This window comes from Dromaius novaehollandiae, chromosome 39, assembly GCF_036370855.1.
Source record: "Dromaius novaehollandiae isolate bDroNov1 chromosome 39, bDroNov1.hap1, whole genome shotgun sequence".
Lineage (NCBI taxonomy): Eukaryota > Metazoa > Chordata > Aves > Casuariiformes > Dromaiidae > Dromaius > Dromaius novaehollandiae.
In genome coordinates this window covers 291,262-313,835 of record NC_088138.1, presented here as the reverse complement: position 1 = coordinate 313,835, position 22,574 = coordinate 291,262, and the positions used below count along the sequence as shown (strand labels likewise).

The 22,574-nt window shown below is 74.9% G+C and overlaps 2 protein-coding genes across 4 annotated transcripts; one reads left to right on the top strand and one right to left on the bottom strand.

Moving 5' to 3' along the window:
* The first annotated feature begins 1,678 nt into the window (after positions 1–1,678).
* Positions 1,679–8,321, top strand: EMP3 (epithelial membrane protein 3 (MAM blood group)). Of its 3 annotated transcripts, XM_064503621.1 has the most exons (5): positions 1,679–1,831; positions 2,645–2,867; positions 3,650–3,752; positions 5,304–5,444; positions 6,690–8,321. In XM_064503621.1, the coding sequence occupies exons 2-5, from the start codon at positions 2,790–2,792 to the stop codon at positions 7,406–7,408; spliced, it is 1,041 nt and encodes a 346-aa protein (XP_064359691.1). In that variant the 5' UTR covers positions 1,679–1,831; positions 2,645–2,789; the 3' UTR covers positions 7,409–8,321. The 3 variants fall into 3 exon arrangements, with proteins under 3 accessions (XP_064359691.1, XP_064359690.1, XP_064359692.1); XM_064503620.1 differs by lacking the exon at positions 1,679–1,831 and having other exon boundaries at positions 2,594–2,867; XM_064503622.1 differs by lacking the exon at positions 1,679–1,831 and having other exon boundaries at positions 2,595–2,867; positions 5,324–5,444; positions 6,690–7,004.
* Positions 8,322–8,466: 145 nt separating this feature from the next.
* TMEM143 (transmembrane protein 143) lies at positions 8,467–20,410 on the bottom strand. The gene is made up of 8 exons (XM_064503615.1): positions 20,368–20,410; positions 18,270–18,492; positions 17,030–17,137; positions 15,471–15,665; positions 13,979–14,109; positions 12,492–12,771; positions 11,128–11,305; positions 8,467–8,773 (listed from the first exon to the last, which is right to left on the bottom strand). The coding sequence occupies exons 1-8, from the start codon at positions 20,385–20,387 to the stop codon at positions 8,592–8,594; spliced, it is 1,317 nt and encodes a 438-aa protein (XP_064359685.1). The 5' UTR covers positions 20,388–20,410; the 3' UTR covers positions 8,467–8,591.
* Between the last annotated feature and the right edge of the window lie 2,164 nt (positions 20,411–22,574).

Here is a 22,574-nt window from a genome sequence, read left to right as displayed (position 1 = left end):
TCCCCAAGTTGGCAGTGATGGTGACGGTGACGGGGTCCCTGCGGTGTCAGTGCCGGGGTCCCCGCGCTGCCGGTGACAGTGCCGGTGTTGGCGGTGACGGTGACGCCCCGCCGGTCCCGTCCGGCCTCGCGTTTGTTGGTAGCAACCGGCTCGGGGAGGAGGGAGGTGTCGGGGGAGGCGACGTGGGGCGAGGGGCGGCCTGGGGCCTGCCCCACACGTGGCCTGCCCCACACATCCCCACACGTCCCCCCTGCCCCACACGTCCCCCCTGCCCCACACGTGGCCCTGCCCCACACAGCCCCACACGTCCCCCCTGCCCCACACGCGGCCCTGACCCACACGCGGCCCTGCCCCACACATCCCCACACGTCCCCCCTGCCCCACACGCGGCCCTGACCCACACGCAGCCCTGCCCCACACAGCCCCACACGTCCCCCCTGCCCCACACGCGGCCCTGCCCCACACATCCCCACACGTCCCCCCTGCCCCACACACGGCCCTGCCCCACATGTGGCCTGCCCCACACAGCCCCACACGTCCCCCCTGCCCCACACGTGGCCCTGACCCACACATCCCCACACGTCCCCCCTGCCCCACATGTGGCCTGCCCCACACAGCCCCACACGTCCCCCCTGCCCCACACATCCCCACACATCCCGCCTGCCCCACACGTGTCCCTGCCCCACACGCAGCCCTGCCCCACACATCCCCACACGCGGCCCTGCCCCACACGTGGCCCTGCCCCACACATCCCCACACGTCCCCCCTGCCCCACACGCGGCCCTGACCCACACATCCCCACGCATGGCCTGCCCCACACGTGGCCCTGCCCCACATGCGTGTCCTGCCTGCCCCACACGTGTCCTCCTTGCCCCACACATGTCCTGCCCCACACGTGTCCTGCCTGCCCCACATGCGTGTGTCATGCCCTACGCATGGCCTGCCCCACACACATGTCCCGCCCCACACGTGTCCTGACCCACACACGTGTCCTGCCTGCCCCACATGTCCCCACACGTGGCCCCTGCCCCACACGTGTCCCGCCCCACACGTGTCCTGACCCACACACGTGTCCTGCCTGCCCCACATGTCCCCACACGCGGCCCTGCCCTACACGTGTCCTGCCCCACGTCTCGCCTGCCCCACACGTCTCCTTCCCCACACGTGTCCCTGCCCCACGCGTGTCCCTGCCCCACACATCCCCGCTCCTCCGCCCCCCAAGTGCCCCCCATAGCCCCCCCCCCCGCGGCCGGGCCTCGGCCGTTGCCATGGCAGCCGGCGTGGCGGGTCACGTGGTCCGAGCCCCGCCCCCCTCCTCCCTCCTCCCTCCTCCCCCCTCCCCCGCGCGCCGCTGGGCGGGAAAAGCCGCGCATGCGCAGTCCGCGCGGCCGGGGGGGGGGGCGTGAGGCGCCGGGGTGGGGGGGGGCGGGGGGATTTGGGGGGATTCGGGGGGGGCTGGGGGGCATTTTGGGGGGTTAAGGGGACTTTGGGGGGGCCGAGGCCCTCGGGGAGGTTTTGGGGGGATTTGGGGGGGATTTGGGGTGGGGGGCGCTGAGGGGAGGGGCCATTTTGGGGGGGTTGAGGGGAATTCGGGGGGGCCGGGGCCCTCGGGGAGGTTTTGGGGGGATTTGGGGGGGTTTGGGGGGATTTGGGGGCGCTGGCAGCCTCCCCCCCCCCGCCAGGCCCCGTTGCCAGGGAGCGGCAGCAACCGTCGCCACGGCGACCGCGGCCACTTCCTGCCCGGGCGGCCTCCGCCCAGCAACAGCTCTCGGCCAATCAGAGGCCGGGCAGCGGCCCCGTTTCGGGGCCCGGAGCCTGCAGCCAATCAGAGGTGAGGATCCCCACGGTGTCGGCCAATCGGGAAGCGGGCGGCGGCTGCAGGTGCGGATCCCCGAGCTGCTGGCCAATCAGGGGGCGGCGCCGCCCGCCCCCGGATTGGCCGAGTCCTGGCCAATGGGGAGCGGCGCTGCGACCTGCCCCGTGATTCCAGAGCCGGCAGCCAATCAGGGGTCTCCTTCTCCGGGCCCCCAAAACTTTGGGCCAATCGGAGCAGAGAGATGCCCCCCCCCCACCAGCAGCCCCAGGGAGGAGCCAATGGGACGCGGGATCTTGTGGATCCCGGGCTCTGGGCCAATCAGCACGCGGCGTGCTGGGGCGGGGGCGGATTCTGGGGGTCCCCTGAGGGGGCCCAGGCGTCCGGGCGCCCCCATCCCCGCCCCAAGGGGCCCAGGCGTCCGGGCAGCCCCCCCCCAAGGGGCCCAGGCGTCCGGGCAGCCCCCCCCATCCCACTAGGGGCCCAGGCGTCCGGGCAGCCCCCTCCCTGTGAGGGGCCCAGGCGTCCGGGCACCCTCCCACCGTCCCAAAAGGGGCCCAGGCGTCCGGGTGCCACCCCATCTCCCCCCAGAAGGGGCCCAGGCGTCCGGGTGCCCCCCCCATCCCACAGGCTGGGTGCGGCCGTGGGGCTCCCAGTGCCACCCAGCCCCATGGGGGGGGGGCCCGGACGCCTGGGCCTCTTGTGGGGGGGGGGAAGCACCCGGACGCCTGGGCCCCTGTGGGGGGGGAGGGGAGGGAGTGGGGGCTCCCGGACGCCTGGGCCCCTCCCGCGCGGGGCGGTTTCGGCCCCGGACGCCTGGGCCCCTCCCAGGGCTCCCGGCACATCTGGAAGGCGTCAGCGGGGCGGGGGCTGGGCCGGGCCGAGCGGCGCTGCGGGACGACACGGGACGACACGCGCCGACACGCGCCGACACGCGCCGACACGCGACCCCCCCCGTGACCCCCCCGGCCCAGCCATGAGCTTCCTGCTCTTCGCCGTCTCGGCCCTCCACGTCCTCGTCCTCGTCTTCCTCTTCGTCGCCACGCTGGACAAGGTGGGGGCCCCGGCGTCCGGGCGGCATGGGGGGCCCCGGCGTCCGGGCTGCGACCCCCCCCCACCCAGCTTGCTCCAGCTGTGCCGGGGGCCCAGGCGTCCGGGACGTGCCCTGTCAGGGGGGGCCCAGGCGTCCGGGATGTGTCCTGTCAGGGGGGGCCCAGGCGTCCGGGTGAGCCCTATCGGGGGGGCCCAGGCGTCCGGGACGTGCCCTGAGGGGGGGCCCAGGCGTCCTGGCATGGGTCTGGGTGCGGGGCCCAGGCGTCCGGGTGGGTGCGGACCCGGGTGTGCGGGCGCAGGGGGCCCAGGCGTCCGGGGTGGAGCAGCCGTGTGAGTGGGGGCCCAGGCGTCCGGGTGGGCGCGGGGTGGGCGCACGGGGGCCCAGGCATCCAGAGGGGCCCAGCCGTCCGGGTGGGCGCAGGGTGGGCACATGGGGGGCCCAGGCGTCCGGGGGGGCCCAGGCGTCCGGGTGGGCACAGGGTGGGCGTGTGGGGGGCCCAGGCGTCCGGGGGGGCCCAGGCGTCCGGGTGGGCGCGGGGTGGGCACATGGGGGGCCCAGGCGTCCGGGGGGGCCCAGGCGTCCGGGTGGGCGTGGGGTGGGCACATGGGGGGCCCAGGCGTCTGGGGGGGCCCAGGCGTCCGGGTGGGCGCGGGGTGGGCGCGTGGGGGGCCCAGGCGTCCGGGGGGGGCCCAGGCGTCCAGGTGGGCGCGGGGTGGGCGCGTGGGGGGCCCAGGCGTGTGGGGGGCCCAGGCGTCCGGCTGACCCCCCCCGCCCCCCCCCAGGGCTGGTGGGTGCTGCCGGGCGCCGGCGGCGTCAACCTGTGGTTCGACTGCGTCCGCCCCAACGGCAGCAGCGCCTGGGCCTGCGCCAGCGTCGCCGACGGCCGTGAGTGACCCCCCGCCCCACGGCGCCACCCCCCGCCCCACGGCGCCACCCGCGGCACCACCCACTGCCCCACGGCGCCACCCCCCGCCCCACGGCGCCATCCACTGCCCCACGGCGCCACCCCCCGCCCCACGGCGCCACCCACGCGACCCCCCGCCCCACGGCGCCACCCGCGCGACCCACGGCGCCACCCGCAGGACCCCCTGCCCCACGGCGCCACCCACAGCGCCACCCCCCGCCCCACGGCGCCACCCGCGGCACCACCCACTGCCCCACGGCGCCACCCCCCGCCCCACGGCGCCACCCGCGCGACCCACAGCGCCACCCGCGGGACCCCCCGCCCCATGGCGCCACCCGCGGCGCCACCCACTGCCCCACAGCGCCACCCACGGCGCCACCCCCCGCCCCACGGCGCCACCCACTGCCCCACGGCGCCACCCACGCGACCCACAGCGCCACCCGCGCCACCCACGGCACCACCCACTGCCCCACGGCGCCACCCGCAGCGCCACCCACGTGACCCCCTGCCCCACGGCGCCACCCACGGCGCCACCCACTGCCCCACGGCGCCACCCGCGCGATCCCCTGCCCCACGGCGCCACCCACGCAACCCACGGCGCCACCCACGGCGACCCACTGCCCCACGGTGCCAGGCCCGGTGCGACCCACTGCCCCACGGCGCGACCCACGGCGACCCATGTGACCCACGGCACCCACGGCACCCACACCCCCGTGACCCACGGGCCCCACAGCACCTGTGGGACCCACAGTGCCCCCAGCCCCATGGGACGCCTGCTGCCACACCCCAATGGGACCCCTGGCCCCCAGCCCCATGGGACCCCCAGCCTCACAGCCCCACAGCACCCCCAGCCCCATAGGAGCCCCACCCCTCGGGACCCCTGGGACCCCCAGCCCCACGGGACCCCCCAGCTGCTCCCCCTGGCTGACGGCAGCCCCCAGCCCCACGGCACCCCCAGCCCCCTGGGACCCCCGCAGCCCCCAGCCCCATGGCACCCCCAGCCCCACGGGACCCCCGCAGCCCCCCGCAGCCCCCCGGGGGCCCCCCGGCTCGTGCCCCCCCGGCTGACGGCAGCCCCCAGCCCCACGGCACCCCCAGCCCCCCGGGACCCCCCCGGCCCCCCGGCTCGTGCTGATGGCACCCCCAGCCCCCCGGGACCCCCGCAGCCCCCCGGGACCCCCCCGCCCCCCCGGCTCGTGCCCCCCCCCGGCTGACGGCAGCCCCCAGCCCCCCGGCACCCCCCAGCCCCCCGGGACCCCCTGGCCCCCCGGCTCGTGCCCCCCCAGCTGACGGCAGCCCCCAGCCCCATGGGACCCTCCCAGCCCCCCGGCCCCCCCAGCCACCCAGGACCCCCGCAGCCCCCCGGGACCCCCCCGGGCCCCCAGCTCATGCCCCCCCAGCTGACGGCAGCCCCCAGCCCCACGGCACCCCCAGCCCCCCGGGACCCCCCCAGCCCCCCAGGACCCCCCCAGCCCCCCGGGACCCCCCCGGCCCCTGGCTCGTGCCCCCCCCCGGCTGACGGCAGCCCCCAGCGTGGCTGCGGGCCCTGCAGGCGCTGGTGGTGGGGGCCCTGCTGCTGTCCAGCGCCGCCTTCGCCCTCTTCCTCTGGCAGCTGCACGCGGGGCCCCGCGGGAGGCTCTTCGGCGCCTCGGGGGGCGCCCAGCTGCTGGCCGGTGAGCCCGGACGCCTGGGCCCCTCCCGGACGCCTGGGCCCCTGGGGGGGATGCCTGGGCCCCTGGGGGGATGCCTGGGCCCATGAGGGGGACGCCTGGGCCCCTCCCGGACGCCTGGGCCCCTGGGGGGGATGCCTGGGCCCCTGGGGGGATGCCTGGGCCCCTCCCGGACGCCTGGGCCCCGCGCGGGGGACGCCCGGGCCCCGGGGCGCGGCGGGGGCGGGGGGCGCGGGGGGCCTGGACGCCTGGGCCCCCGGGGAGCGGGGCCCCTGGGAGGGATCCCTGGGCCCCTGGGGGGGATGCCTGGGCCCCTCCCGGATGCCTGGGCCCCGCGCGGGGGGACGCCCGGGCCCCGGGGAGCGGCGGGGGCGGGGGGCGCGGGGGGCCCGGACGCCTGGGCCCCCGGGGAGCGGGGCCCCTGGGAGGACGCCTGGGCCCCTGGGGGGATGCCTGGGCCCCTCCCGGACGCCTGGGCCCATGAGGGGGACGCCTGGGCCCCTCCCGGACGCCTGGGCCCCTGGGGGGGATGCCTGGGCCCACAGCAGAGGGAAACGTGTGTGGGGGGGAGACCCGGATGCCTGGGCCCATGGGGGGGAAAACGGGGGGACGCCCGGGCCCCGGGGCGCGGCAGGGGCGGGGGGCGCGGGGGGCCCGGACGCCTGGGCCCCCAGGGAGCGGGGCCCCTGGGGGGATCCCTGGACCCCTCCCGGACGCCTGGGCCCATGAGGGGGACGCCTGGGCCCCTCCCGGACGCCTGGGCCCCGTGGGGGGACGCCTGGGCCCCTGGGGGGGAAACGGGGGGACGCCTGGGCCCCTGGGGGGGAAACGGGGGGATGCCTGGGCCCCTCCCGGACGCCTGGGCCCCGTGGGGGGACGCCTGGGCCCACGGCAGAGGGAAATGTGTGTGGGGGGGAGACCCGGATGCCTGGGCCCACAGGGGTGAAATGGGGGGACGCCTGGGCCCCTGGGAGGACGCCTGGGCACATGGGGGGGAAATGGGGGGACGCCTGGGCCCCTGGGGGGGTGGGGAGCAGGGGGGGCCTGGACGCCTGGGCCCCTGGGAGGACGCCTGGGCCCATGGGGGGGTGGGGAACAGGGGGGGCCTGGACGCCTGGGCCCCTGGGAGGACACCTGGGCCCCTGGGGGGGTGGGGAACAGGGGGGGCCTGGACGCCTGGGCCCCTGGGAGGACACCTGGGCCCCTGGGGGGGACGCCTGGGCCCCGCGCTGACGCCCGGCCCCGCAGGGGCGGCGGCCTTCGGGGCGGGGCTGCTGGCGGCGCTGCAGGGGGGGGCTGGCAGGCGGGACGCCCCCCCGGCGGCCGCTTCGGCCACTGCTTCGTGCTGGCCTGGCTGGCCGCCCCCCTCGCCCTGGCCAGCGGCGTCACCTACCTGCGCCTGCGCAAGCGCGAGTGACCCCCCCGCGCCCGCCACGCGCCCCCGACACGCCAAGGACACGCCAAGGACACGCCAGCGACACGCCAAGGACACGCCTGCGACACGCCAAGGACGCGCCACCACACGCCAGCGACACGCCTGCCACACGCCAGCGACACGCCCGCCCGCCGCCCACACGTCTGCTGCACGGCCACGCGCCGACGCGTCTGCGACACGTCAACGTGTCAACGGCACGTCTGCGACACGCCAATGCGCTGCCGACACGTGCGACATGTCAATCTGTCAACGACACGTCTGCGACACGTCAATGTGTCAACGGCACGTCTGCGACACGCCAATGCGCTGCCGACACATCTGCAACATGTCAATGTGTCAACGACACGTCTACGACACGTCAACGTGTCAACGACACGTCTGCGACACGCCAATGCGCTGCCGACACGTGCGACATGTCAATGTGTCAACGACACGTTTGCGACACGTCAACGTGCTGCCAACACGTGTGCGACACGGCAATGTGTCAACGACACGTCTGCGACACGTCAACATGCTGCCGACACGTCTGTGACATGTTAACGTGTTAATGACACATTTGCGACACGCCAATGTGTCAAGGACACGTCTGCGACATGCCAATGTCTCAACGACACATCTACAACATGTCAACGTGTCAACGACACGCCAGCAACACACCAATGCGCTGCCGACACGTCTGCAACATGTCAATGTGTCAACGACACGCCAGCAACATGCCAGTGTGTCAACAACAGGCCAGCAACACGCCAATGTGTCAACGACACGTCTGCAACATGTCAATGTGTCAACAACAGGCCAGCAACATGCCAATGTGCAGACGTGTTTGCAACATGCCAACACGTCAACGACACGTCTGCAACACGCCAATGTGCTGCCGACACGTCTGCAACACGGCAACACGCCAAGGTGTCTGCGACACGCCAACGTGCTGCCGACACGTCTGCAACGTGCCAAAGCGGTGGCAACACGTCTGCAACACGCCAACGCAACGACATGTCTGCAACACGCCAATGTGCTGCCAACGTGTGTGCAACACGCCAACATGTCTGCAACATGCCAAGGTGTCAACGACACGTCTGCAACACGCCAACGTGCCGCCAACACGTCTGCAACACGCCAACACACCGACGTGTCTGCAACATGCCAACGCGCCTGCAACACGCTTGGAACACGCCAACGTGCCTGCAACATGCTTGGAACATGCCAACGCGCTGCCCGCGCCCCTGCGACACGCTAAGGACACGCCACCACCATGCTGTGGCCTCGTGGCCCCCGCCGTGGCCGTGCGGAGCAGCCGATGTCACCGCTGCCGGGCCGTGACGTCACGGTGATGTCATCGCGGTGATGTCGCCACACAAGGTGACGTCAGCGGCCGTTTCTTCCCCTTTTCCCCTCTCCCAGCACCGGAGTTCCGCGCGGGAATAAAGGTGGCGGCGGCGGCGTGACGCTGGCGTGTGCGTGGCGTGACGAAGGCGTGACGCTGGCGTGTGCGTGGCGTGACGAAGGCGTGACGCTGGCGTGTGCGGCGCACGGCACCGCGGGTAACGGGGCCCCGGGGGACACGCGTGCGCCGCACACGGAGACGGGGGCTCGGCACGGACTCGGTTTATTGCGGGCGGCCGGGCCCGGACGCCTGGGCCCCTCGGGAAGCGGTTCCCGGACGCCTGGGCCCCGCGGGTTTGGCCTCCCGGACGCCGGGGCCCGCGGGGGGGGGCTCAGGGGGCGCCGGGGGGGGGGTCGTGGCCCTCCCGGACGCCTGGGCCCTGCTCGAGGCTGCGGAGGCGGCGGCAGGCCCGGGCGGCGGCGAAGGAGACGTCGAAGCCGGAGCGGAGCCGCAGCCAGGCCTCGACCCGGGCCTGGAGCTCGGCCTCGGCCGCCGCCACCGTCCCCTCGGGGCCTGGGGGGGGACAGTGCCACCGCGTCACCTCCCTGTCCCCCAGCGTGCCCCCGTGTCCCTCCGTGTGCCCCATGTCCCCCCGTGTGCCTCCGTGTCCCCCCATGTCCCCCATGTCCCTCCATGTCCCTCCATGTCCCCCCATGTCCCTCCATGTCCTTGTGTCTCCCTGTCCCCCCATGTCCCCCATGTCCCTCCATGTCCCTCCATGTCCCCCCATGTCCCCCCATGTCCCCCATGTCCCTCCATGTCCCCCATGTCCCCCATGTCCCCCCATGTCCCTCCATGTCCCCCCATGTCCCCCCATGTCCCCCCATGTCCCTCCATGTCCCCCATGTCCCCCATGTCCCTCCATGTCCCCCCATGTCCCCCATTTCCCATGCCCCCCATGTCCCCCATGTCCCCCCATGTCCCCCCTGTCCTCACATGTCCCTCCATGTCCCCCATGTCCCCCATGTCCCCATGTCCCCCATGTCCCCCATGTCCCCCCATGTCCCCCATGTCCCCCATGTCCCCCATGTCCCCCATGTCCCCCATGTCCCCCCATGTCCCCCATGTCCCCCATGTCCCTCCCCATGTCCCCCATGTCCCCCATGTCCCCCATGTCCCCCATGTCCCTCCATGTCCCCCATGTCCCCCCATGTCCCCCCATGTCCCTCCATGTCCCCCATGTCCCCCATGTCCCTCCATGTCCCTCCATGTCCCCCCATGTCCCTCCATGTCCCCCATGTCCCCCCATGTCCCCCATGTCCCTCCATGTCCCCCATGTCCCCCCATGTCCCCCCATGTCCCCCATGTCCCCCCATGTCCCTCCATGTCCCCCATGTCCCCCCATGTCCCCCATGTCCCTCCATGTCCCCCATGTCCCCCATGTCCCTCCATGTCCCTCCATGTCCCCCATGTCCCTCCATGTCCCTCCATGTCCCCCCATGTCCCTCCATGTCCCCCATGTCCCCCCATGTCCCCCATGTCCCTCCATGTCCCTCCATGTCCCCCATGTCCCTCCATGTCCCCCCATGTCCCCCCATGTCCCTCCTATGTCCCCCATGTCCCCCCATGTCCCTCCATGTCCCCCCATGTCCCCCATGTCCCCCATAGATAGATGTCCCCTCCATGTCCCCCATGTCCCCCCATGTCCCCCATGTCCCCCATGTCCCCCCATGTCCCCTCTATGTCCCCCATGTCCCCCCATGTCCCTCCATGTCCCCCATGTCCCCCATGTCCCCCCATGTCCCCCCATGTCCCTCCATGTCCCCCATGTCCCCCCATGTCCCTCCATGTCCCCCCATGTCCCCCATGTCCCTCCATGTCCCCCCATGTCCCCCCATGTCCCTCCATGTCCCCCATGTCCCCCATGTCCCCCCATGTCCCTCCATGTCCCCCCATGTCCCCCCATGTCCCCCATGTCCCTCCATGTCCCTCCATGTCCCCCCATGTCCCTCCATGTCCCTCATTCCATGTCCCTCCATGTCCCCCCATGTCCCCCATGTCCCTCCATGTCCCCCCATGTCCCCCCATGTCCCTCCATGTCCCCCCATGTCCCCCATGTCCCCCATGTCCCCCCATGTCCCCCCATGTCCCCCATGTCCCCCATGTCCCTCCATGTCCCTCCATGTCCCTCATGTCCCCCCATGTCCCTCCATGTCCCTCCATGTCCCCCCATGTCCCCCATGTCCCTCCATGTCCCCCCATGTCCCCCCATGTCCCTCCATGTCCCCCATGTCCCCCATGTCCCCCCATGTCCCTCCATGTCCCCCCATGTCCCCCCATGTCCCCCATGTCCCTCCATGTCCCTCCATGTCCCCCCATGTCCCCCCATGTCCCTCCATGTCCCCCCATGTCCCCCCATGTCCCCCCATGTCCCTCCATGTCCCCCCATGTCCCCCCATGTCCCTCCATGTCCCCCCATGTCCCTCCATGTCCCCCCATGTCCCCCCATGTCCCCCATGTCCCCCATGTCCCTCCATGTCCCCCCATGTCCCCCCATGTCCCCCCATGTCCCCATGTCCCCCATGTCCCTCCATGTCCCTCCATGTCCCCCCATGTCCCCCCATGTCCCCCCATGTCCCCCATGTCCCCATGTCCCTCCATGTCCCCCATGTTCCCCCATGTCCCCCCATGTCCCCGTGTCCCCAGTGTCCCCCTATGTCCCCCCGTGTCCCCCCTGTGTCCCCAATGTCCCCCCGTGTCCCCCCATGTCCTTGTGTCTCCCTGTCCCCCCCAATGTCCCCAATGTCCCCAATGTCCCCCCGTGTCCCCCCGTGTCCCCAATGTCCCCCCCATGTCCCCCCATGTCCCCCCATGTCCCCCCTGTGTCCCCAGTGTCCCCCCCCGTGTCCCCCCGTGTCCCCCGGTACCGGGCGGGGGGGGCCGGCCGTGGGGCAGGAAGCTGTGGGCCAGCAGAGCCTCCTTGACCTGCTCGTCCAGCGCCCGCAGGGCCACGGCGCCCAGCAGCTCCGCGTCGTGCGACGTCCCGCGCCGCAGCAGCGCCCGCGCCAGCCCCAGCGCCTGCGCCTCCCGCCGCCGTGCAAATGCCTGCACGAGGAGTGCACCAGGGCCTCGCACCAGGGCCTCGCACGAGCATCGCACCAGGGCCTCGCACGAGCGTCGCACGAGGGTGCCATCCCGCGCCGCAGCAGCGCCCACGCCAGCCCCAGCGCCTGCGCCTCCTGCCGCCGCGCGAACGCCTGCACGAGGAGTGCACCAGGGCCTCGCACGAGCGTCGCACCAGGGCCTCGCACGAGGGCCTCGCACGAGCATCACACCAGGGCCTCGCACGAGCGTCGCACCAGGGCCTCGCACGAGGGTGCCAGGCTGCAGTGGAGCAGCGCCTGCGCCAGCCCCAGCGCCTGCACGTCCCGCCGCCGCGCCAACGCCTGCACGAGGAGTGCACGAGGGCCTCGCACGAGCATTGCACCAGGGCCTCGCACGAGGGCCTTGCACGAGCGTCACACGAGGGCCTCGCACGAGGGTGCCAGGCTGCAGTGGAGCAGCGCCCGCGCCAGCCCCAGCGCCTGCGCGTCCCGACAGCGGGCGAACGCCTGTGCCAGGGGAGCACGAGCATCGCACCAGGGCCTTGCACGAGGGCCTTGCACGAGGGTGCCAGGCTGCGGTGGAGCAGCGCCCGCGCCAGCCCCCGGATGCCTGGGCCCCCGGTCCCATCCCGCCCCACCCGGACGCCTGGGCCCCTCCCGGCCGCCTGGGCCCCCGCGGTGCCCACCTTGGAGGCGCGGAAGGCCATGAGGGCGGCGAAGCAGAGCAGCAGGGCGGTGGCTGCCCGGACGCCTGGGCCCCCCGCACCCCGCCCCGCCCCACCCGGACGCCTGGGCCCCCCGCACCCCGTCCCGCCCCACCTGGACGCCTGGGCCCACCCGGCCGCCTGGGCCCCCGCGGTGCCCACCTTGGAGGCGCGGAAGGCCATGAGGGCGGCGAAGCAGAGCAGCAGGGCGGTGGCTGCCCGGACGCCTGGGCCCCCGGTCCCATCCCGCCCCACCCGGACGCCTGGGCCCCTCCCGGACGCCTGGGCCCCTCCCGGCCGCCTGGGCCCCCGCGGTGCCCACCTTGGAGGCGCGGAAGGCCATGAGGGCGGCGAAGCAGAGCAGCAGGGCGGTGGCTGCCCGGACGCCTGGGCCCCCCGCACCCCGTCCCGCCCCGCCCGGACGCCTGGGCCCCTCCCGGACGCCTGGGCCCACCCGGACGCCTGGGCCCCCCTGGTGCCCACCTTGGAGGCGCGGAAGGCCATGAGGGCGGCGAAGCAGAGCAGCAGGGCGGTGGCGCCCACCTTGGCGTCGGCCAGCAGCGCCATGCCCACGTTGAGGAAGAGGAGGGCGCCCGAGGCGGCGAGCGCCAGGTGCAGCCAGGCCCGTTGCAGCGGCGGCGTCCGCACCCGCACGCGGGGCAGCAGCAGCTCCAGCGCCTCCAGCGGCACCTCCTTGAAGGCCCGGAGCTCCAGCGGGGCCCCGCGGGGCCGCGCCGCCACCACCACGCGCCGGAAGTACCGCCTGTGCCATGGGGCAGGGATGTGGGGCAGCGCCGTGGGGCGGGGATGTGGGGCGCGGGGGTTAGGGGGACGTGGCATCGCCGCGGGGCCGGGCTGCCACCACCACCACGCGCCGGAAGTACCGCCTGTGCCGGGGGGTGACGCCGTGGGGCAGCGCCGTGGGGCGGGGATGTGGGGCGCGGGGGTTAGGGGGACGTGGCATCGCCGCGGGGCCGGGCTGCCACCACCACCACGCGCCGGAAGTACCGCCTGTGCCGGGGGGTGACGCCGTGGGGCAGCGCCGTGGGGCGGGGATGTGGGGCGCGGGGGTTAGGGGGACGTGGCATCGCCGCGGGGCCGCGCCGCCACCACCACGCGCCGGAAGTACCGCCTGTGCCGGGGGGTGACGCCGTGGGGCGGGGATGTGGGGCAGGGATGTGGGGCAGCACCATGGGGCGGGGATGTGGGGCGCGGGGGTTAGGGGGACGTGGCATCGCCGCGGGGCCGCGCCGCCACCACCACGCGCCGGAAGTACCGCCTGTGCCGGGGGGTGACGCCGTGGGGCGGGGATGTGGGGCAGGGATGTGGGGCAGCACCATGGGGCGGGGATGTGGGGCGCGGGGGTTAGGGGGACGTGGCATCGCCGCGGGGCCGGGCTGCCACCACCACGTGCCTTAAGTACCGCCTGTGCCATGGGGCAGGGATGTGGGGCAGCGCCGTGGGGCAGCGCCGTGGGGCGGGGATGTGGGGCGCGGGGGTTAGGGGGACGTGGCATCGCCGCGGGGCCGGGCTGCCACCACCACGCGCCGGAAGTACCGCCTGCCGTGGGGCAGTGCCGTGGGGCAGCGCCGTGGGGCGGGGATGTGGGGCGGGGATGTGGGGCACAGGCATTAGGGGGACGTGGCATCGCCGTGGGGCTCAGGGGGATGTGGCATCACCATGGGGCCGGGCCGCCACCACCACGTGCTGGAAGTACCGCCTGCGCCGTGGGGCACTGCCGTGGGGCAGGGATGTGGGGCAGGGATGTGGGGCACCGCTGTGGGGCAGGGATGTGGGGCATGGGGACACGGATGTGGGGCACGAGGGGGCGTGACATCGCCATGGGGCTCAGGGGGCCGCGGATGTGGGGCACAGGGAGATGCAGGTGTGGGGCACATCAGCATGGCCGTGGGGCACATGGGGGCCCCCCCACATCCCCCCCCGCCCCACATCCCCCCCGCCCCACTCGCCTCTCGGGGGGGGGCCGGGGGGCGCCGTAGAGCCAGCGGCCGGGGCGGGGGGCGGCGCCGGGGATCGGCCCCACGCGCTGCCCCAGGGCCCAGAACTGGATCAGCTCGTAGTCGTCCAGGTCCACCGAGACCTGCGGGGGGGGGGGACGGGTCACGACATGTCGCGACACGCCACGACACGCAATGACGCGTCACGACATGTCACGACACACTGCGATACGCAATGACACGTCGCGACACGGCACGCCACGGCACGCCACGTCAGGACCCGCAGTGACACACCGCGACGTGTCATGACATGTCGTGATGCGCCACGACACGTCGCGGCATGTCACGACACATCGTGACACGCAATGACACGTCGCGACACGGCACGACACGCCACGGCACGTCGGGACATGCAACGACACACTGTGACATGTCACGACACGTCGTGACGCGCCATGACACATTGCGACATATCACGACATGTTGCGACGTCGCGACATGCCGAGATACGCAGCGACACGCAGGGACATACGGTAACACGTCCTGACACGCAACAACGCTCCACAACATGCAACGACACGCAACAACGCGCCCCACGGCCGCCCCACGGACCTGGGCCTCGTCCAGGGGTGCTGCGCGGCCCCCCGCCCCACGGCCGCCCCACGGCCGCCCCACGGACCTGGGCCTCGTCGAGCGGGTGCTGCCCGGCCCCCCCGCCCCACAGCCGCCCCATAGCCGCCCCACGGCCGCCCCACGGACCTGGGCCTCGTCGAGCGGGTGCTGCCCGGCCCCCCCGCCCCACAGCCGCCCCACGGCCGCCCCACGGCCGCCCCACGGACCTGGGCCTCGTCGAGCGGGTGCTGCACGGCCCCCCCGCCCCACAGCCGCCCCATAGCTGCCCCACGGCCGCCCCACGGACCTGGGCCTCGTCGAGCGGGTGCTGCCCGGCCCCCCCGCCCCACAGCCGCCCCACGGCCGCCCCACGGCCGCCCCACGGACCTGGGCCTCGTCGAGCGGGTGCTGCACGGCCCCCCCGCCCCACAGCCGCCCCATAGCTGCCCCACGGCCGCCCCACGGACCTGGGCCTCGTCGAGCGGGTGCTGCACGGCCCCCCCGCCCCACAGCCGCCCCATAGCTGCCCCACGGCCGCCCCACGGACCTGGGCCTCGTCGAGCGGGTGCTGCACGGCCCCCCCGCCCCACAGCCGCCCCATAGCTGCCCCACGGCCGCCCCACGGACCTGGGCCTCGTCGAGCGGGTGCTGCACGGCCCCCCCGCCCCACAGCCGCCCCACGGCCGCCCCACGGACCTGGGCCTCGTCGAGCGGGTGCTGCACGGCCCCCCCGCCCCACGGCCGCCCCACGGCCGCCCCACGGACCTGGGCCTCGTCGAGCGGGTGCTGCCCGGCCCCCCCGCCCCACGGCCGCCCCACGGACCTGGGCCTCGTCGAGTGGGTGCTGCACGGCCCCCCCGCCCCACGGCCGCCCCACGGCCGCCCCACGGACCTGGGCCTCGTCGAGCGGGTGCTGCACGGCCAGGGCGAAGGCCACGGCCTCGTCCGGCAGCCGCCCGAAGTTGGCGTCGTCCAGCAGCGGCTCCAGGGCCTCCAGCACCCGCCGCTCCCGCTCCCGCCGCTCGGCCCCCCCCGGCTGCCCCGGCCCCCCCGTGTCCCGGTCGGGGTCGATGGGGTCGTACAGCTCCTGGGGGGGGGCGGGGGGGTCTGGGGCTGCCCCACAGCGACCCACAGCCCCCCATGGCGTCCCCCCCCCGGCTGCCCCGGCCCCCCCGTGTCCCGGTCGGGGTCGATGGGGTCGTACAGCTCCTGGGGGGGGGCGGGGGGGTCTGGGGCTGCCCCACAGCGACCCACAGCCCCCCATGGCGTCCCCCCCCCGGCTGCCCCGGCCCCCCCGTGTCCCGGTCGGGGTCGATGGGGTCGTACAGCTCCTGGGGGGGGGCGGGGGGGTCTGGGGCTGCCCCATAGTGACCCACAGCCCCCCATAGCGTCCCCCCCCCGGCTGCCCCGGCCCCCCCGTGTCCCGGTCGGGGTCGATGGGGTCGTACAGCTCCTGGGGGGGGGCGGGGGGGGTCTGGGGCTGCCCCATAGCGACCCATAGCGACCCACAGCGTCCCCCCCCGGCTGCCCCGGCCCCCCCGTGTCCCGGTCGGGGTCGATGGGGTCGTACAGCTCCTGGGGGGGGGCGGGGGGGTCTGGGGCTGCCCCATAGCGACCCATAGCGACCCACAGCGTCCCCCCCCGGCTGCCCCGGCCCCCCCGTGTCCCAGTCGGGGTCAATGGGGTCGTACAGCTCCTGGGGGGGGGCACGGGGGGGTCTGGGGCTGCCCCATAGAGACCCACAGCGACCCATAGCGTCCCCCCCCCGGCTGCCCCGGCCCCCCCGTGTCCCGGTCGGGGTCGATGGGGTCGTACAGCTCCTGGGGGGGGGCACGGGGGGGTCTGGGGCTGCCCCATAGCGACCCACAGCGTCCCCCTGCCCCACGGCTCCCCCCGCCCCACAGCTCCCCATGGCTGGGGGGGCTCAGTGGGGTGCTGGGGGGGGTCCCAGGGTGCTGGGGGGGTCCCATGGGGGGGTCCCGGGGGGGCAGTTCCCATGGTGGGGGTCCCACGGGGGGGTTCCGGGGGGGGTCCCACGGGGGCGTTCCCATGGGGGGGGTCCTATGGGGGGGTTCCCATGGGGGGGTCCTATGGGGGGTCTCGGGGTGGGGGTCCCGGGGGGGTTCCCTCCGGGGGGGGGGTCTCATGGGGGGGTCGGGGGGGTTCCCGGGGGGGTCCCGGGGGGGGGATACCGGGGGTTCCCATGGGGGGGTTCCCATGGGGGGGTCCTGGGGGGGGGTTCCCACGGTGAGGTCCCATGGGGGGGTCCCAAAGGGGGGTCCATGGGGGGTCCCACGGTGAGGTCCCATGGGGGGGTTCCCAAGGGGGTCCTGGGGGGGTCCATGGGGGGTCCCACGGGGGGGTTCCCAGGGGGTCCACGGGGGGGGTCCCACGGGGGGGTTCCCGAGGGGGTCCACGGGGGGGTTCCCACGGGGGGTCGCGGGGGGGTACCTGGATGTGGGTCAGGGCGCGGTAGTAGTGGGGCAGGAGGGCGGCGTCGAGGCGGGCGGCGAAGGCCAGGAAGGCGGCGCGCTGCTCCTCGCTGGACGAGTGGAACTCCTGGGGGGCACGGGGGGGCTGGGGGGGGCCGGGGGGGCCCTGGGGCCGGGGGGAGCATCCCTGGGGCCGGGGGGGGGGTCCATGGAGGGCCCAGGGGGGCTGGGGGCGTCCAGGGGGCCGGGGGGTCCCCAGGGGCTGGGGGGGTCTCTGGGGTTGGGGGTCTAGATGGGGGGTTCCAGGGGTCCCCAGGGGCTGTGGGGGGGTCCCCAGAAGGATGGGGGGGCCCTGGGGGGGCTGGGGGGGGCCCGGGAGGGGCCATGGCAGGTCCCCATGGCGGGGGGGTCCCTTGGGGGGGTCATTGAGGACCCCCGGGGGCATTAGGGGTCCCCATGGGGGGGGGGTGTGTCCCTGGGGGGGGTCATTGGAGGGTTCCCCGGGGGGGGTGATGGGGGGGGACATCTGGGGGGGGTCATTGGGGTCCCCACGGGGGGGGGTCCCTGGGGGGGTGCCCATGGTGGGGGGGGAGGTCCCTGGGGGGGGAGGGTCATTAGGGGTCCCATGGGGGGGATCTACGGGGGGTTCCCTGAGGGGGGTCATTGGGGTCCGGGGGGGGTCATGGGGGGGTCATAGGGGGTTCCCCCTGGGGGGGGTCCCTGGAGGGGGTCCCTGGGGGCTCCATTGGGGGGGTCCCCGAGGGGGGGTCCCTGGGGATCCATTGGGGGGTTCCCTGGGGGTCCATTGGGGGGGTCCCTGGGGGGGGGTGTCCCGGAGGGGGTGTCCCCGGGGGGGGTGTCCCGGGGGGGTCCCTGGGGGGTCCCGAGGGGGGGTCCCTGGGGGTCCATTGGGGGGGTCCGGGGGGGGGGGTGTCCCGGGGGGGTCCCGAGGGGGGGTCCCTGGGGGTCCATTGGGGGGTCCCTGGGGGGGGTCGCTGGGGGTCCATTGGGGGGGTCCCCGAGGGGGGTGTCCCTGGGGGTTCCCTGGGGGTCCATTGGGGGGGTCCCTGGGGGTGTCCCCGAGGGGGGGTCCCTGGGGGTCCATTGGGGGGGTCCCCGAGGGGGGTGTCCCCGGGGGAGGGTCCTGGGGGGGGTCCCTGGAGGGGTTCCCTGGGGGGGTTCCCTGGGGGTGTTCCCGGGGGGGGGTCCCCGGGGGGGGTGTCCCCGGGGGGGGTGTCCCCGGGGGGGGGGCTCCGTACCGCGAGCAGGGCGCGCAGCAGCTGCCCCTTGGCCAGGGGGATGAAGCGGTCGCGGTAGCGCCGGGCCCAGTCGCGGGGCTCGGGGGGCCGCCGCAGCCCCCGGTAGGCAGCGGCCCGGGCCGCCAGCCCCGCCAGCCCCCCCGCGCCCCGCCGCCCCCCCGCCGCCCGGGGGGACCCCGCGGGGGGGGCCGCCAGCGCCCGCGCCGCCACTGCCGCCAGCATCCTGCGCCACGACAGGCCTCAGCGCCCGCCCGCACGCGTCCACACACGCCCACACGCGTCCACACGCCATGCACACGCATCCACACGCGTGCACGTGCATCCACACACGTCCACACGCATGCACACGCGTGCACACGCCGCTCACATGCGTGCACGTGCATGCATATGAGCAGTGCGTGCATGCATGCACACGCACACGCATGTGCACGTGGGTCACACACATGCACACACGGGGCACACGCATGCACACGTGGGTCACATGCATGCACACGCCACGCACACGCCTGCACACGCCACGCACACGCCTGCACACGCCTCTGCCCGGCTTTGCGGGCCTGCACACGCCATGCACGTGCCTGCACGTGCTGCTCGCACACATGTGCACGTGTGCATACGCAGCTCACACGCATGCACACGCGGCTCACGCGCCTGCACGTGCCACTCACACGCGTGCACATATGCGCACACGTGGCTCACGTGCCTGCACATGCGCAGGGCTGCGGCTTACACGCGTGTGCACACCCCCACACAGGCCCGTGCCTCACGCGTGTGCAGGGCCCCGGCTCACACGCCTGCACACGCAGGTCCCTGGCTCACACGCGTGCAGGGCCCCCCCCCCCGGGCCCCCCCCGGCGCCCCGCAGCCCCGTGCAAGCGCGTCCCGGCCGGGCCCGAGGGAGCAGCGGCCGCGGGGGGGGCCGGGGGGGGGCCGGGGGGCAGGGCAGGGGGGGCGGGGCAGTGGCGACGCAACGCGGGGTGCCAGGAGGTGCAATGTGGGGTGCAGCGCGGGGGGCAGCGCGGGTGCAGCGCGGGGTGTTGTGGGTGCAAAGCCGGGCGGTGCAATGCCGGGTGCAATGCAGGGGGTGCAGGGTGCAATACTGGGTGCAAAGCCGGGTGCAATGCAGCGAGTGCGGGGTGCAATGCGAGGTGCAATGCTGGGAGTTTGGGGCGCAAAGCCAGGTGCAATGCAGGACGAGCGGGGTGCAATGCCGGGTGCCAGGCGGTGCAACGCTGGGTGCAATGCCGGGAGTTTGGGGTGCAACGCCGGGTGCAATGCCAGGTGCCAGGTGGTGCAACGCCAGGTGCAATGTGGGGAGTTTGGGGCGCAAAGCCGGGTGCAATGCAGGACGAGCAGGGTGCAATGTGGGGTGCCAGGCGGTGCAACGCCGGGTGCAATGCCGGGAGTTTGGGGTGCAACGCCAGGTGCAATGCAGGACGAGCAGGTGCAAAGCCAGGTGCCGGGCGGTGCAAAGCCGGGTGCAAGGCCGGAGTTTGGGGCGCAAAGCCAGGTGCAACGCAGGACGAGCAGGGTGCAATGCGGGGTGTCAGGCGGTGCAACGCCGGGTGCAATGCCGGACAAGCGGGGTGCAATGCGGGGAGTTTGGGGTGCAACCGGGTGCAACGCGGGTGTCAGGCGGTGCAATACGGGGTGCAATGCGGGGTGCAATGCCGGACAAGCGGGGTGCAATGCGGGTGTCAGGCGGTGCAATGCGGGGGGGTGCAATGCGGGGTGCAATGCGGGGTGTCAGGCGGTGCAATGCGGGTGCAATGCCGGACAAGCCGGGTGCAACCCCGGGTGCAATGCAGGACAAGCCGGGCGCAGTGCAGCGGGTGCAATGCAGGACAAGCCGGGTGCAACGCCGGGTGCAATGCCGGACAAGCGGGGTGCAACGCCGGGTGCAATGCGGGGTGTCAGGCGGTGCAACGCGGGGTGCAATGCCAGGAGTTTGGGGTGCAACCCCGGGTGCAATGCCGGACAAGCCGGGTGCAACGCGGGGCGCAACGCCGGACAAGCCGGGCGCAGCGCAGCGGGTGCCGGGAGCAGCGCGGGGCGGGGTGCGGGGCCGGGCCGGGCCGCGCGCCGGAGCCCCCCTGACCTGCCGCCCGCCGGTGACATTGACACGGCGCATGCGCCCCGCCGCCCCGCGCACGCGCCCTCCGCCCCTCCCCGCGCGGCGGGACGGGGGCGGGGCCGAGCCGCGCCGCAGCCAATCCGGCGCCGCCGCTCGCGCGCGCGCGCGCGCACTCGCCCCGCCCCCCCCGGTGTCGCCTCGCCCGCGCCTGCGCGTCTCCCTCAGGAAAAAGGGCGGGAAAGGCGGCGTGAGGGGAGCGGCGCCGCGAGGCGGGTGACGGCCGCCGCCCCGCCGCCCCCCCCGGCTCCTCCGCCGCCCCCCGGGCCCCGGCTCGGGGGTCCCGAGGGCCCCGGCACGGTGGGGACCGCGCCCGGGGCTCCTCAGCCCCCGGGGAGCAGCTCCGGAGCCCTGGGGGGGGGGGGAACTGAGGCACGGGCCCTGCAGCCTGCCCCCCCCCCCCGCTGCTAAAAAGCGGCTTTTCCCCCCCAAAAGGGCAGCGTTACCGCGTGGGGGGCGGCGGCTCTGCCCCCCCCCCGCAGCGAGCGGACGCGGCAGAGGACGAGCGAAGCAGGAGCCGCCTTTATTGCCGGTCGCTCGTCGGGAAAAGGCACTAATGCGGCGGGGGGGGGTCGGGGGGGGGCCGTGACCGGCCGCGCTCAGCGAGGGGGCGGCAGGAATCGCCCCCCCCCCGCTTAAACGAAGGAGGATGAGGAAAACTAACTCCCCCCCCCCCCCCGGGTCCCGTCGCCTGGCGCCAAACTGCCCCCGGGTTTGGGGTGGGAAGGGGGGAAATGGGGCGGGGGGGGCGCCGAGGCCTTCGCGCTGCCGCCTCCTCCTCCTCCTCCTCCTCCTGCGCGCGGGCGGCCCGGGCCGGCGCTGGGCAGGTAAAACTCGGCTGCTTCCCCTTGAGGACTGCGAGGGAGGAGCCGCGCGGGGACCCGCAGCCCCCCCCGGGGCCCCACAGCCCCCCCCGGGACCCATAACCCACCCAGGGGCCCCGCTGGGGGGACACAACCTCCCCGGGGAGCCCCCCAGGGACCCACTGGGGACCCACAACCCCCCCGGGGAGCCCCCCAGGGCCCCCCAGCCCTGCCCAGGGGCCCCCCAGCCCCACCGGGGAGCCCCCCAGGGACCCACAACCATCCTGGAGAGCCCCCCAGGGACCCCCGCAGCCCCCAGGGACCCACAGCTCAGCCCGGGAGCCCCCCATGCCCCTCCCTCCACCCCATGGGGAGCCCCCCGGGGACCCCCCCCCCCGCCCAGGGCCCCCCACATCCCACCGGGGACCCACAACCACCCCGGGGCCCCCCCACCCCGCAGGGAACCCCACGGCCCCACCACCGGGGACCCACAGCCATCCTGGAGAGGCTCCCGGGGACCTGCCATCCTACCCAGGACCCCCCCCAGCCGTGGGGCGGCCGTGGGGCAGCCGTGGGGCGCTCCCTTCACGGCGGTGTTGCGGAGGCAGTGGGGAACACCGGGGCCAACAGCGCCTGGCTCTTCCCCGAGAGCCCTATGGGGGCGCGGGGGGGCTGTGGGGCTGCTGACCCTGCCCCATGGCTGCCCCATGGCTGCCCCACGGCACCCCCCGCCCCATGGCGCTGCCTCCCGCCCTGCACCAGGGCTCCTGCCCCCCCCCCGGCTCTCCTGCCCCATAACTGCCCCCCCGAGCTTCCAGCCCCCCCCCGGCTCTCCTGCCCCATAACTGCCCCCCCCGAGCTTCCAGCCCCCCCCACTGGGTCTCCTGCCCCATAACTGTCCCCCCCGAGCTTCCAGCCCCCCCACACTGGCTCTCCTGCCCCATAACTGTCCCCCCCGAGCTTCCAGCCCCCCCACACTGGGTCTCCTGCCCCATAACTGTCCCCCCCGAGCTTCCAGCCCCCCCACACTGGCTCTCCTGCCCCATAACTGTCCCCCCCGAGCTTCCAGCCCCCCCACACCGGCTCTCCTGCCCCATAACTGCCCCCCCCGAGCTTCCAGCCCCCCCACACTGGCTCTCCTGCCCCATAACTGCCCCCCCCGAGCTTCCAGCCCCCCCCACTGGGTCTCCTGCCCCATAACTGCCCCCCCCGAGCTTCCAGCCCCCCCCCCACACCGGCTCTCCTGCCCCATAACTGCCCCCCCCGAGCTTCCAGTACCCCCCCGGCTCTCCTGCCCCATAACTGCCCCCCCCGAGCTTCCAGCCCCCCCCCACCGGCTCTCCTGCCCCATAACTGCCCCCCCCCCGAGCA

What these genes read in the sequence shown, in the direction of transcription:
- TMEM143 (XM_064503615.1), bottom strand. Translation starts at nt 20,387, where the DNA reads ATGTCACCGGCGGGCGGCAG. An exon ending in GCGCCCTGACCCACATCCAG is followed by an intron (nt 15,666 to 17,029) that starts GTACCCCCCCGC and finishes GCCCCCCCCCAG; the next exon opens with GAGCTGTACGACCCCATCGA. An exon ending in ACCCGCTCGACGAGGCCCAG is followed by an intron (nt 14,110 to 15,470) that starts GTCCGTGGGGCG and finishes CCCCCCCCGCAG; the next exon opens with GTCTCGGTGGACCTGGACGA.
- EMP3 (XM_064503621.1), top strand. Translation starts at nt 2,790, where the DNA reads ATGAGCTTCCTGCTCTTCGCCGTCTCGGCCCTCCACGTCCTCGTCCTC. An exon ending in TCGTCGCCACGCTGGACAAG is followed by an intron (nt 2,868 to 3,649) that starts GTGGGGGCCCCG and finishes GCCCCCCCCCAG; the next exon opens with GGCTGGTGGGTGCTGCCGGG. An exon ending in GGGCGCCCAGCTGCTGGCCG is followed by an intron (nt 5,445 to 6,689) that starts GTGAGCCCGGAC and finishes CCGGCCCCGCAG; the next exon opens with GGGCGGCGGCCTTCGGGGCG.